Source organism: Anomaloglossus baeobatrachus, chromosome 6 (genome assembly GCF_048569485.1).
Source record: "Anomaloglossus baeobatrachus isolate aAnoBae1 chromosome 6, aAnoBae1.hap1, whole genome shotgun sequence".
Lineage (NCBI taxonomy): Eukaryota > Metazoa > Chordata > Amphibia > Anura > Aromobatidae > Anomaloglossus > Anomaloglossus baeobatrachus.
In genome coordinates this window covers 35,136,645-35,151,834 of record NC_134358.1, presented here as the reverse complement: position 1 = coordinate 35,151,834, position 15,190 = coordinate 35,136,645, and the positions used below count along the sequence as shown (strand labels likewise).

At 51.4% G+C, this 15,190-nt stretch overlaps 1 protein-coding gene across 3 annotated transcripts in view; it reads right to left on the bottom strand.

Annotated features, from left to right (window-relative positions):
- The window catches only part of KCNQ3 (potassium voltage-gated channel subfamily Q member 3), a 289,722-nt gene extending 275,471 nt beyond the window's left edge, over positions 1-14,251 (bottom strand). For all 3 annotated transcript variants that reach the window (XM_075352849.1, XM_075352850.1, XM_075352852.1), the window contains exon 1: positions 13,301-14,251. In XM_075352849.1, coding sequence (XP_075208964.1) covers positions 13,301-13,596 — 296 coding nt within the window. In that variant the 5' untranslated portion in view covers positions 13,597-14,251. The remainder of the gene's footprint in view (positions 1-13,300) is intronic.
- Between the last annotated feature and the right edge of the window lie 939 nt (positions 14,252-15,190).

Genomic DNA, 15,190 nt, shown 5'->3' with positions numbered 1-15,190 from the left:
ACCACCGTCTGCCAACCTTGCTGTCAGTGCCTGGGCCGCAAACCCAGACACCCAAGTGCTTACTCCTCTCACTTCAAACTCCAAACTCTAACTGACACTTTTCTTGCCTCCAGGCCTGTGAACTCCTCAGTGGGCGGGGCCAACCGCTTGGCTCCGCCCCACCTGGTGTGGACATCAGACCCTGGAGGGAGGCAACAAGGGTTTTATGTTTGGCTAATGTTAGTGTCTAGTGGGGGTGGGGTGTTTGTGTGTTATCTGTGACGACCTGGCTAGTCCAGGGCGCCACAGATAGATAGAAGGATCGATAGATAGAAGGATCGATAGATTAGATAGATGGATAGATAGATAGATAGGTAATGGATAGATGGATAGATAGATAGATAGATAGATAGAGGGATAGATGGATAGATAGATAGAAGGATCGATAGATAGATAGATAGATAGATAGATAGATAGATAGATAGGTAATGGATAGATGGATAGATAGAAGGATCGATAGATAGAAGGATCGATAGATAGATAGATAGATAGATAGATAGGTAATGGATAGATGGATAGAGGGATAGATGGATAGATAGACAAACAAACGGATAAATAGATGGAGAATAGATAGAAGGATAGACAGATTATGTGAGCTAGCGACCACCAATGTGGTAAATGGTCGCTATGTGTCCCAGTGGAGAAGGTCCATGCAATATTAAGCTGAAGAGGTTGCTATGGGACCTGTAGTTCCACAAAGGCTTGATTCTGCATATAAAGGTCAGGTTCCCTTTAACAATACCAGTGTACTGTGCAGGTGTGGAGAATCACAGACCTCCACCTGTGGGTGTGTCCAGTCTGAATTAGGAAACTGTCAGAGTCTGGAATTCAGTCTGGGGTGAGACTGGAAGGTGAGTGCAGCCAGGCTAGGGCTGTGGCTGCAGGGCCGGTCCTCTCCTGGAGGAGCGACAGACAGGGGTCTGCAGAGGGACCTGGGTGCTGGCAAGGAACCTCGGCTACAGGTGTACACTGGTAGGAGCCAGAGAGTGGGGAAAGTTGCTAAACTTCCACTATGGACTTGTAATGGACTGGAAGCCCACGGTACGTGGATCGTTTATGTTTAAGAGCAGTTTATGCTGGGAGTGTTTTAAATAAACTGCCGGAATTTTTATAAAGAGACTGTAGATGTGTTGCTGAAGCTACCTCACACCCCTGCAAGCGAGTGGAACCCCACAATAGATAGATAGATGGAACACAGTCATGCGGACACACACACATATATAAGATCCGCGCAGGCACCACACATATATAGGATCCGCGCAGGCACCACACATATATAAGATCCGCGCAGGCACCACACATATATAGGATCCGCGCAGGCACCACACATATATAAGATCCGCGCAGGCACCACACATATATAGGATCCGCGCAGGCACCACACATATATAAGATCCGCGCAGGCACCACACATATATAGGATCCGCGCAGGCACCACACATATATAAGATCCGCGCAGGTGCAGTGGGTGAGCAGACCCCTCTGCAAAAGGGAGCATAGTTAACCCGGAAATGTTATTAATAAAAATGTTTTATGTTGTATGCATGTATGCTGAGTCAGGGTACTCCCTAGGTGCCAGTGTAGTGAGTGGTTCCCCTGGTAACAGTGACAGGGAAGGGGGAGGAGCTGGCAGCTTAGGAGGAAAAAGGAAGTGTGTAAGACAAGCAGTTGTCTCGGGGACAGGAGCGGAGCAGCAGAGCCGGGGCAGAGTGTGGAGCTGAGTGGGCAGAAAGCAAGAAAGAAAGAAGGGAGCTGGAAATCAGGGAAGCCGGTGAGAAAAGGAGCGAGCGGAACCTCATAGTGTGAAGCAGTCCGGTGTGGGTCCGGGCTGTGGGTAGCCAGCAGTGGGAGCCGGGCGAAGTGGAGTAGTCAGGCACATCACCACTGGAGGGGACGCAAGGACAGGCTTCCCCCAGCTAAGAAAGCGTCTCAGCACCTTTATGGCTTTGTTCGGGACTTTGTGAAAAGTAGCATCCGGGGCAGCAGTGTGTGCACGTCGGGCAGAGTGTGTGAGCAGAACAGCAGGGGACACCGGAGAGAAGGAGGTGGACGTAACCTCAGAGCCTATTCTGCCGGTGTGGGTCCGGTGTATGCTTGGCTGAATAGTGGGTGCCCGAAGGAAGTAGAGTACGGAGGGCATATCCCCACCCGAGGTGACGTTTGGTCAGGGTGTCCCCAGCTCCACAGGAATTGTCATCTGCCAGATTTATTGCTGACCGGATTGCTTTGTCTGGACTTTTTAACTGTGAAGAATAAAAGAATGTTTGTTCATCGCATTGTACCCTGCCTGAAGAGTGTTTGTGCGCCGGACAACATCTGCACCACGACCACACTCTGCCCCACCAAGTTAGCTCCTGTCCCCATAGTGACGGTGGAACCAGGGGTAAGCCTGATACCGAGGGCCACGACTACAAGGCCGGAGGCACCCCTGGCACCCCGTTACACAGGCACCACACATATATGAGATCCGCGCAGGCACCACACATATATAAGATCCGCGCAGGCACCACACATATATAAGATCCGCGCAGGCACCACACATATATAAGATCCGCGCAGGCACCACACATATATAAGATCCGCGCAGGCACCACACATATATAAGATCCGCGCAGGCACCACACATATATAAGATCCGCGCAGGCACCACACATGTATATGCACAGGACAGTTTTGTGACGCTCATGTTCAGATGAGTGGATGTTTGTTCTTTTCTCTTCATCAGAGATGTCACATCCAGAACTTTTCTGAGCTGTAGGATTTTGTTAGCGCCATTTTGCCAAACATATATTTTATTTAGTCTTTACATTTCAATTAAAGGGAACCTGACAGGTGCCTGATCCACGGGCAGCACGTATCAGACGCTGACTGTATTTCAGAGAAAACATACCTTAAAAGCCGCTGTGGCCCAAGCCACAAGGAAGAATATTCAGACAGGCTGGCCTAGTGACTGACAGCCCTCCACCTATACACTCGCTGCGGGAACGACCTGTCCCTCCAGTAGAGCGGGCAAGGACAAGTCACTGGGGACCCACTCTGTCAGACTAGTCTCCTGTGCAGTTTTTAAAATATGTTTTCTATAAAACACCGCAGTGACACTGCATGCAGTCAGTGTGCATGAGGCATGTATTACCTGTCAGGTTCCCTTCAACTCTTTTTATGGGCTTAAAGGGAATGTGTCAGCCGGATTTCACCCCCAAAACTATTTTTATGCACATGTAGCTCTTTCAAACACAAGTCCTGCAATGCCGTTACCTGACCAATCCATTCATCCATTACTGAGAAATCACTGCTTGAATGAATATGCAAACAAGGCTGAAAAACTAGTAGATCTCCCTCACTCCAGCTCTATTCCTCCCAGCATTGCTGCCTCCAGCTTAACAGACCGCCTCTTTACTGGAACCCATGAGTTAAGCAGGAGAAAGCATAGAATGGAGAATAGACCTGGAGTGACAGAGGCTTCAGATCTACCATAGCTGTCGCAGGCGGCGGGGCGCTGCGCTCACCACGCTCGGGTCCGGCGCTGCTGCTGCTCGGTGGCTCGAGCGGTGGCCCGGATCCGGGGACTCGAGCGGCGCTCCTCACCCGTGAGTGAAAGGGGTGTTTTGTTTGGGATGTCGGTTTGTGACGCCACCCACGGTGTGTGGTGAGGTTGGGGCACCACCGCTGCTCTGTACGGGGATCCCGGGAGCGGTGACAGGGAGCAGCTGGGATGTTTTCCTCCCCTCCGTGGGTAGGGGGATTTTGGTAGTCCCGGGACCCGGAGTTGTTGTCTGTTTGATGGATTGCGGGGCTTGGCCAGGTGCAGGGTCGCGGGGCAGCGCAGTGCCAGACGGCACGGTGGTACTTACTGAACCAGTAACGCACACGGAGTCTCTGGTAAAACAAAGGGCTGGATGGACGAGTCCCACAGAAGGCTGCGACGGTCACTCCCGGTAGGTTGGCGGTAACTGTCTCTCCCTGCACCGGTGTTATATTCTCGGCCCCGATGGCTTCCCACCGGTAACCCGCTCCCCAGCGGTATGTTTGCCGGAGGAGCCCCTTTTTCCCGCAGGCGCTGGCCCTGGGAACTCTAGCTGTGGCTAGATTTCCCTTCACGGTTGAGCGGTTGCCTTCAGTCGGGTCTTTATTGCTGGGAAACGCCAGAGGTTCCCATCGCTGACGGATTTGACCGGTTTAACGGCGACTCCTAGCCTGGTCGGGGTCCGTAGGCCCTGCCGGATGGTGCTGGCTTCTTTTCGCTCCCCAATCCGGTACCGGGGGGCCACCGCCCGTCCCCGGTCCTTACGGTTGTGCGTCAATCGGCCTCTCCTGCAGACGGTCACCACCGTCTGCCAACCTTGCTGTTTCTGTGCCCGGGCCACGTACCCGGACACGGCCAGTCAGTTCCTCCACTACCACTTCCCTAACTCGCACTCTACACACTCCTCAACTCCACTACACTCTCCCTCCTTTTCCCGCCTCCAGGACTGTGAACTCCTCGGTGGGAGGAGCCAACCACCTGGCTCCGCCTCACCTGGTGTGGATATCAGCCCCTGGAGGGAGGCAACAAAGATTTGTGTCTGACTTTGATGCTCCTAACCGGGGTGTGGGGTGTGTTGTTGCAGTACCTGTGACGTTCTGGCTTGTCCAGGGCGCCACAATAGCCATTTACATATCAATTCAAATGCTGATTTCTTAGGAATGGAAGAACCGACCAGCCATGTAAAGATATTACTGGACTTGTCTTTGAAAGAGGTACATGAGCATATAAGTAGTTTGGGTTTGAAAACCTGCTGACATAAACAATCCGTTCACTTTATTGTACAAGTTGTTATGATAAAGGGGGTGTTACACGTAGTGATATCGTCGTTTATGCGTCACGGGAAAATCGCTGCCCGTGGTGCACACTATCGTTGGGAGCCGTCACACGAACTTACCTGCCTAGCGACGTCGCTGTCGCCGGCGAAGCGCCACCTTTCCAAGGGGGCGGTTCTTGCGGCGTCACAGCGGCGCCACTAAGTGGCCGCCCAATAGAAGCGGAGGGGCGGAGATGAGCGGGACGTAACATCCCGCCCACCTCCTTTCTTCCTCATAGTGGGCGGCCGCAGGTAAGCTGTAGTTCGTCGTTCCCGGGGTATCACACGTAGCGATGTGTGCTGCCTCGGGAACGACAAACAACCTGCATGCTCAAGAATCAACGATTTTTTTGAAAAGGAACGACGTGTCAACGATGGACGATAAGGTGAGTATTTTCCATCGCTAACGGTCGCTCATTGCTGTCACACGCAACGACGTTGCTAACGATTCCGGATGTGCGTCACGGAATCCGTTACCCCGGCGATATATCATTAGATCCGTCGTTGCGTGTAACGGGGCCTTTACAGTTACCAAATATGTACATGAAATTTGCTCGTATTTTTAAAAAAAGAGTATAAAAAAATGTGATTATTGCCATTGCTTTTCATTATGTGTTAGTGATTGTATAGAGAAAGAAAATCCCTGACATTTACTGGCTTTTATTTTACCGATACAGTTACTGGTGCAGTATATGCAGATGTATCTAGTATAAAGAGATGTACTGGAACATAGTGATGTATCTGACTCGCCCACCCCAGGGCTATGGGACACCCGGTGCCAGGCCGGACTAGTCCGGTGGTAGTCAGTGGTGGCTGGGCATGGCTCCGTGGCCCTGGTGGGTGTCAGGAAAATATGTGGCTTGTTGAATAAAGTTTGTGTTCGTGACGCCACCTGCGGTATGCGGCTAATAGGCCGCCGCTGCTGTATGAGGCCTCCGGGGGATGTTATAGCAGCAATGGTGGTACTGCTCCCCACAGGTGGAGCAATGCCCGGGGCACTGTTGGTGCTTGTGAGTGTCTATGCAGATGGAATAACAGAGGCAACTCCAAGGGTGCAGTTCAAGTTCTTTACTCACAGTTCTTGTCACAGTTGTAGGGACCCTCAGACTGCTGGGACCACTGTCAGGGACCTCCGCCGTTTCTGGATGATTCAGAGCGTGAACTCCGGTACCCTCCTCTTAGTGTCTCTTTCTCTGCTGTCTTCACTAGCCTTGCCTTAGTTAGATGGACTTGGCTTGGCCTCCATTACAGCCTCCAGGCTGGGGGGTCACCTGTCGGCTGATTACCCCTTTTCTGAAGGTCTGCTCTGGGTTCTGGCCCTGGGAGCTTGCAATTCCCTGGGCCTCGGTTTTTACTGTTTGGAGATTGTCTTTTCACTCCTCCAGTCTCTAGGGACCGTCCCCTGTCGCAGCTAATCACTCCACCGATGTCACTGTGGACCAGGCCACCGCAGCCTGCAGCTACTCGTAGCGCCTCTGGGCCCTCGGCTTCGGTACCCAACAAGGACTGCTCGTGGTACCTACAGGACTACCCGCGGCCCTGCGACCCTTTCTTTCCTTCTCTGCGTGGTGTCACCTGGACCTCTGGGTCCCAGGATCTTCACCAGGAAGCGTCTCCTTCAGTTCCTCTGCTCCTGACTGACTTGGAGCCTTTCTTTCCTTCTTTCTTTCTTTCCTCCTTGCCTGCCTCCAGCAGGCCTCCTCCTCCCTCCTTGCTCTCGTTCTTCTTCTCCAACTACATGCTGGCTCCTCACTCTTTCACTCCCTGAGGTAAACTGAAACTAACTTGACCTTCCTTTCTCTATCTGCTCTCTGGTGGCTCCTCCCACCTCCCCAGTTGCTAAGCTACCACCCTATGGGAGCAGGGATGGGTCTTACAGCCCCTCTCAGCATGCAGCATGGGAGGGTTGCCTGCCACTTTCCCTGGTCCTGTGTGTCCCTAGCAATGGGTGTAGTGTGAATTTACCAGGGGACCGGAGTTCACTCTCTTCCTCTCCCAGAATGGGGCATCACACCGCTGATGGGGTGCAATGACCTGTGGCGACGGAAGCCTCAGGGGCGCCACACTCCCCCACAGCAAATCCCAGCACGTCCTCGGGCTGAAAAACAACAAAAACATATGGAGAACTGCAAAACATTTTTGGTATGCAATAACATAAACTGTAAAACATTTCTTCCCTTTATGGGAGGCACATATCATGAACGTTGCAAACTTCTTATAAAGAAACTATGTGTGCACTTCCAGTCCATTGCACGGTTCAGGCAAATCCCCCATAATTCTGGTAGGGGGCACAACGGGTGCAACTAATTACATCTTTGGCTACTACAAGTCCAGTAGCCCAGCAGTTCATTTCTTTCAATCAAACAATAATGGGACAATCGACCAGCCATTAAGTCCAATGGCCTGGTTACATAAGACACATACACAACATACCAGCCACTAAGTCCAGAGGCCTGGTAGGACATAACACATACACTTCCACCGGGGCCCACATTCCAGTTCAGTGGCCCGGTAACACATAAACATGGGGGGGGTGACGTCTTCAAAAAGCATGAGGGGCAGTACAGCATGAAAGGGTGTCATCTTTGAAAAGAATGAGGGGCAGAAACACAAGGGACTTCTTCAAAAAGAATGAGGGGCTATGTACAGTTCAGCTGCTTCTTACTACTTTACATGTAGGGATTCTTCTCCGGCTCCCCACCTGGAAGCAGGTAGACAGCGGTCAGCACAGTCTGTGTCTGCTGGTCTTGGCGAGCCGCGCCTGGCATGGCGGCGGCCTGTATTGGAGTCGCTGCTGTGACCGATTCTTGACGGGCCGCACCTGGCGTGGCTGCGGCCTGGGCTTGGCGGCCCGCATCTGCGGCGTGGATTAACGTCGCCGCTGCGGCGGAATCTTGCTTGTCCGAGCGGGGCATCGCTGCTGGGGCCCGAGCTGGACGGGCCGGGCTTGGCGTCGCTGCTGCGGTGTGGATGGGCGCCGCTCCGGCGGCGAAATCTTTGCGGGCCGCACCTGGCGTAGCTGCGGCCCGGATCGGCGTCGCCGTGCCGGGCGTCTCTCCAGGGACCGCGGGCATGGCAGCGGGGGTTGGGGCTCTCGCGCCGGCAGGGGCATTAAATGACTCACCCCTCAGTAGCATCTCTGGTGTTCTGGTGGTCGCTGTCTTGCTGCAGGGTGCTGGTATCGGAGCTGCGGTCGTGGCACGCGCGCCTGCAGGAGGACCGGGCAGGAGCCCCACCTGGCAATCCGGGCTCCGCCGGCTGGGGGTGTCACTCTCTTTACCCGGCTCTGCAGCGGCTGCTGGATCTTCTCCGCTCTCCAGGACGCAGGACACAACCCGGTTCTGAGGTGCGTGTCCCGGCTCGGCCACTCCTCCTCTGGCCGCTCGTTGCTCGGCGTCCATCCTTTTAGCTTCTTCACGCGCCATCTTTCTTCCTCCGCCTTCTATGGCGGGCACCGCTTCGCGCGCTTTTCTTGGACAAGGGGGCGGGGCTTCTCTTCGCGCCCTTTCTTCTTGCACGCCCCCCTTCTTCCCGCTCTCAGCAGCGCTAATGGCGGCGGTTTCTCAGTAAAGTACACAGTCTGTCACACGGTTCTTCAGGCGCACAGTACCCGGTTAGACCGGGTACGAAATCCTGTTCGTGACGCCAAAAGTTGACTCGCCCACCCCAGGGCTATGGGACACCCGGTGCCAGGCCGGACTAGTCCGGTGGTAGTCAGTGGTGGCTGGGCCCGGCTCCGTGGCCCTGGTGGGTGTCAGGAAAATATGTGGCTTGTTGAATAAAGTTTGTGTTCGTGACGCCACCTGTGGTATGCGGCTAATAGGCCGCCGCTGCTGTATGAGGCCTCCGGGGGATGTTATAGCAGCAATGGTGGTACTGCTCCCCACAGGTGGAGCAATGCCCGGGGCACTGTTGGTGCTTGTGAGTGTCTATGCAGATGGAATAACAGAGGCAACTCCAAGGGTGCAGTTCAAGTTCTTTACTCACACTTCTTGTCACAGTTGTAGGGACCCTCAGACTGCTGGGACCACTGTCAGGGACCTCCGCCGTTTCTGGATGATTCAGAGCGTGAACTCCGGTACCCTCCTCTTAGTGTCTCTTTCTCTGCTGTCTTCACTAGCCTTGCCTTAGTTAGATGGACTTGGCTTGGCCTCCATTACAGCCTCCAGGCTGGGGGGTCACCTGTCGGCTGATTACCCCTTTTCTGAAGGTCTGCTATGGGTTCTGGCCCTGGGAGCTTGCAATTCCCTGGGCCTCGGTTTTTACTGTTTGGAGATTGTCTTTTCACTCCTCCAGTCTCTAGGGACCGTCCCCTGTCGCAGCTAATCACTCCACCGATGTCACTGTGGACCAGGCCACCGCAGCCTGCAGCTACTCGTAGCGCCTCTGGGCCCTCGGCTTCGGTACCCAACAAGGACTGCTCGTGGTACCTACAGGACTACCCGCGGCCCTGCGACCCTTTCTTAACTTCTCTGCGTGGTGTCACCTGGACCTCTGGGTCCCAGGATCTTCACCAGGAAGCGTCTCCTTCAGTTCCTCTGCTCCTGACTGACTTGGAGCCTTTCTTTCCTTCTTTCTTTCTTTCCTCCTTGCCTGCCTCCAGCAGGCCTCCTCCTCCCTCCTTGCTCTCGTTCTTCTTCTCCAACTACATGCTGGCTCCTCACTCTTTCACTCCCTGAGGTAAACTGAAACTAACTTGACCTTCCTTTCTCTATCTGCTCTCTGGTGGCTCCTCCCACCCCCCCAGTTGCTAAGCTACCACCCTATGGGAGCAGGGATGGGTCTTACAGCCCCTCTCAGCATGCAGCATGGGAGGGTTGCCTGCCACTTTCCCTGGTCCTGTGTGTCCCTAGCAATGGGTGTAGTGTGAATTTACCAGGGGACCGGAGTTCACTCTCTTCCTCTCCCAGAATGGGGCATCACACCGCTGATGGGGTGCAATGACCTGTGGCGACGGAAGCCTCAGGGGCGCCACATATCTTTATATACCAGTACATTATGCCTGTAATGAAGAAGAATACAATTTTAGATCTTATAGCCCGCTTTACACGCTGCAATGTATCTTACGATGTATCGGCGGGGTCACGTCGTAAGTGACGCACATCCGGCATCGTAAGGTACATTGCAGTGTGTGACCGGTACGTGCGATTGCGATTGAACGTTAAAACGTTCATCGCATACACATCGTTCATTTCTCTAGAATTGAATGTTAGATTGTTCATCGTACCCGGGGTAGCGCACATCGTAGTGTGTGACACCCCGGGAACGATGAACAGATCTTACCTGCGTCCTGCAGCTCCTGGCCCACAATGCAGAAGGAAAGAGGTGGGCGGGATGTTACGTCCCGCTCATCTCCGCCCCTCCGCTTCTATTGGCCGTCTGCTGCGTGACGTCGATGTGACGCCGATCGTCCCTCCCACTCCAGGAAGTGGATGTTCGCCGCCCACATCGAGGTTGTATGGACGGGTAAGTATGTGTGACGGGGGTTAATCGTTTGTGCGACACGTTCAACAAATTTAACGTGCCACACATACGATGGGGCGTTGCAAATCGCATACGACATCGTATGTGAAATTGACACATGTAAAGCAGGCTTTAGAATATCTGATTCTCTCAAGTATCAATTTGTCTATAGGGCCTTAAATCCGCAGAGGGAAATTTCCAGATTCGGCATACATCCTGACTGTCCCAAATCCAGCGGGATTGTACAAAATGTCAGGATCTGTCCAACTATCCTGGAAGGTAGCGGTACATGCCAACTTCAGCTGCATTGATGTCCTCAGGATACAGATACAGCTGAATATAACAGTGGAGCAGGGAGCTGATGGGTCCGTCCATTACCATTCAGTCTATGCACAAACTGAAGGTCCTACCAGGAGCTTTGGGACATGGGACCTTCTAGGCAGTGGAAAAGAGGAGCAGGACACAGGCAAGGTGTGTGTTGATTGTGTAAAGCTGTATGTGTTGATGTATCAGAATTTTGAGTGTGTTGATGTAGCAGAGCTGTGTGTGGCAGAGGCATCAGACTGTTTGAAGGGCTCTGTAGGTGGAGCTGTAAGTGCATCAGGCCGTCAAGGTGGGGATGTACCTTAGGGGCCTTATGCAATTAGTAGAGTAATGTACTTTGGGGCAACATACCGTATGGGGTGGAACGTAGGAACATTATAACGGCTGTGGGGACCACCGTGGATGCTATAAAAGGAGGAGGAAAACTAATGGGGTTCACTAGGAACTAATTTTTGTAATATGTGATAAAAAAAAAATTGACACTACGTGCACCGCATTGTGTCCCTCTTTATCATCATTCAGAGCTGGAAGGTATGGTATCAATATAGGACTGGTGTAATGAATGGTGGCCTGGGGAGGGGCTGCATGGTTCCAATTGCAAAGCGTATGAATGCTGAGAGAATAACTTGTGAGAGCAATTTTTTTAATAGACAGACAGATCAAAAGAGCGATAGATAGATGGATAGATGGATAGATGGATCCATAGGTAAATAGATAGATAGATAGTTGGATAGACAAATAGATGAAAGATGGACAGAGATAGATAATTGATAGAGGGATTGATGGAAGAATGGATGGATAGATAGATAGATGGACAGTTAGATGGATGGATAGACGGATGGATGGATAGATGGATAGGTAGATGAATAAATAGATAGATGGATAGATAGATAGACACATAAATAGATAGACAGATGAATGGATAGATAGGTAGAACGATGAATAGATAGACACATATAGATAGATAGATGATAGATAATAGATAGATAAATAGACGGATGGATAGATAGATAGAGGGATAGATGAATAGATATAGATAGATAGATGATAGATAATAGATGGATAGATAAATATACAGATAGATGGATAGACGGATGGATGGATAGATAGACACACACATAGATGAACAGACAGATAAATGGATAGATGGATAAATGGATGGATAGATACATAGAAGGATGAATAGATGATAGACACATAGAGATAGATAGACAGACACATAGATGGATGGATGGATAGATAGATAGATAGATAGATAGATAGATGGATAGAGAGATAGATAGATAGATAGACGGATAGACACATAGATGGATGGATAGATAGATGGATAGATAGATAGATAGATAGATAGATGGATGGATAGATAGATAGATAGATAGAGGGATAGATAGATAGATAGAGGGATAGATAGATAGATAGAGGGATAGATAGATAGATAGAGGGATAGATAGATAGATAGAGGGATAGAGGGATAGATAGATAGATAGAGGGATAGATAGATAGATAGATAGATAGATAGATGGATGGATGGATGGATGGATAGATAGATAGAGGGATAGATAGATAGATAGATAGAGGGATAGAGGGATAGATAGATAGATAGATAGAGGGATAGATAGATAGATAGAGGGATAGATAGATAGATAGATAGATAGAGGGATAGATAGAGGGATAGATAGAGGGATAGATAGATAGATAGATAGATAGACGGATAGACACATGGATGGATGGATGGATAGATAGATAGATGGATAGATGGATGGATAGATGGATGGATAGATGGATGGATAGATGGATGGATAGATGGATGGATAGATAGATAGATAGATAGATAGAGGGATAGATAGAGGGATAGATAGAGGGATAGATAGATAGATAGATAGATAGATGGATGGATAGACAGACAGATACTTCTTTCCATACCAGGCTAATTATAACCTGATTAGAATCTCCGCACAACACCTTTGCTGGTTGCCATGGTAACATGGAATGCTGCATGTACACTGTAGACACAGCTGAGCAGGAGGCGGTGGAGAACACGATTGGGTCATCTCCTCGGAGTCGCTCAGAGGATGAACTCATTTTGCTATTCTGTACAATGCAGAGCACATATGTCATCCCAGACACACGGCGCGTTTCCTCCGTCACATGCCCCTGATCCGGTAGCGCACCGCCATGCACTGCCGCACACACAGTCCTATTAATACAGGTAGTGAGGACACTGTTATAATGAACTCCTTCCTCAGGGCCGATCTGCCTGTAATAACAGGCCCATTTACACCTGAGGTCCAAAGCAAATAACAAGAAATGTACAATAACCTGACCCCACAACCTATGGACCCCAGTAGGGTCACATGCCACTGGATATGTCTGCGGCCAGAATGGCACCTGGCATCGTATGTCTTGTTTGGCGGATTTTCCCAGTTGTGCCAAAGCCACCAAGTAGCCAAAACCATGGAAAACGATATCATTCACAGCGCCAGCGAAGCACAATTACTGAATTGCCGCCATTCCACTATTTATGTATGTACAAGGTAACCATGCATACATATAGTGCCCCATGTTCTATACCTTCTCCCGGAGCATGCTACATATATGACCAGATACATGAAGTGCATACGGCGCGGGTTACTCACACAAAGGCATGGTAGAGCAGTGCCCACCCTCTCGGCCTCTCCAGGGCATCATAGATTAAAGTTTGGACCCTCCTGTACTTAGCGTTGTTCCTCTTGACCGGTCGGGTACAGTTCAGAGGTGTTTTAGCCAAAAGCCCAATTCCCTGTGGGTTCCGCTTCACGTCCTCCTTCCCTGCTCCCACCAGCAGCAAGGTCCCATCTTTCTCCAGTCCGGTCCCCAGAGAGCTGGGCTCTAGATCCCCTTTCTTCTCGCCATCTCTAGGAGGACCCTCCAAGTGTCTGCTCTTCAGCCCCATCTTGACTGATCCAGTAGGGTGAGCGGCTGGAAGGGAGGCCAGGGAACTCCAATGCCATGATCTGATGGGAAAGCAAGGGTTACATCTCCAGCAGCTTCACCCGAATGAGATCACAGATGGTCCTCCTTGGGTTTCACCATCATCGCACCACCGCCTTATGTCAGTAGAGTGCACTAAACCAGAAGACCATCATCACCCAAGCATTGACCAGCCTACTCCTCTTCAATCATAAACCAGGTCCCCAATCTCAAGCCAGGGAGTGGCCCATTGTACATCTCCAGCAGCCTCAAAATTCACTTCCCAGACACCGAATCCCTGGCACATTTTAGTATTTGCTCACATGACATGTGCCTTGAGGTTTGGGTCTACCCAGAGCTGGCAGTCAGATGGTCAGACCCTGCTGTGCATGATAATTGTGCAGCTCCATCTCATGTCTGCTGCCTTGCAACCCAGATGCCTCCCGCTGCTGCTGCTCCTTTCCTGGTGCTTTTTTTTTCTATTTCCAAGGAGGAGAATCCGTTTTTTTCCTTGCGCAACAAAAAGAAGCGATGGCTTCCCTATAGGTGGCTGAGCTCCTGCATCCTGCACTGGCTGCCACTCATTCATTGATGAATTGCTGAGGATCGTCCTCCTCTTCTGCTGCTTGCTGAGTCTGATGGGGATAGACTGTGAGCGGGGAGGAGGATGGTACAGGAGGGGCTCATGGTGAGACACACAGCACCGAGCTGCCTCTACTGACACAAGTGTTCGCTGATGGAGACAACATGGAACTACATCCCGGCCATGAGACGCCGAGTCCCAACCGCTGCCCCCGTGATCCGTGCGACCCAGCAACGGTTAAAAATATACGATTATTGAATGCTTGTTCCAGGGTACGGTCTTCCTTCTAACGGCATCATATCCAGATGGTTCATATTAGAAAGTACAAGGAAGAATATTCTATTATCGAAAGGGTATCTTCCATTCTTACGATGTGCAACACAAAATTATATCGTGGTACCGTGTAAAGCGGGCTTTGCACGCTGCGACATCGCTAATGCGGAGTCGTTGGGGTCACGGAATTTGTGACGCACATCCGGCCGCATTAGCGATGCCGTTGCGTGTGACACCGATAAGCGATTTTGCATCATTGCAAAAACGTGCAAAATCGCTAATCGGCGACACGGGGGTCCATTCTCAAAAATCGTTACTACAGCAGTAACGAGGTTGTTCCTCGTTCCTGCGGCAGCACACATCGCTGCATGTGACGCCGCAGGAACGAGGAAGCTCCCCTTACCTGCCTCCCGGCCGCTATGCGGAGGGAAGGAGGTGGGCGGGATGTTATGTCCCGCTCATCTCCGCCCCTCCGCTGCTATTCGGCGGCGGTTCAGTGACGCTTCAGTGACGTCGCTGTGACGCCGCACGGACCGCCCCCTTAGAAAGGAGGCGGTTCGCCCGTCACAGCGACGTCGCCGGACAGGTAGGTATGTGTGACGGCTGTTGTGCGACACGGGCAGCAATTTGCCCATGTCGCGCAACAGATGGGGGCGGGTACCCACACTAGCGATATCGGGACCGATATCGCAGTGTGTAAAGTAGCCTTTAGCCAGAGAAA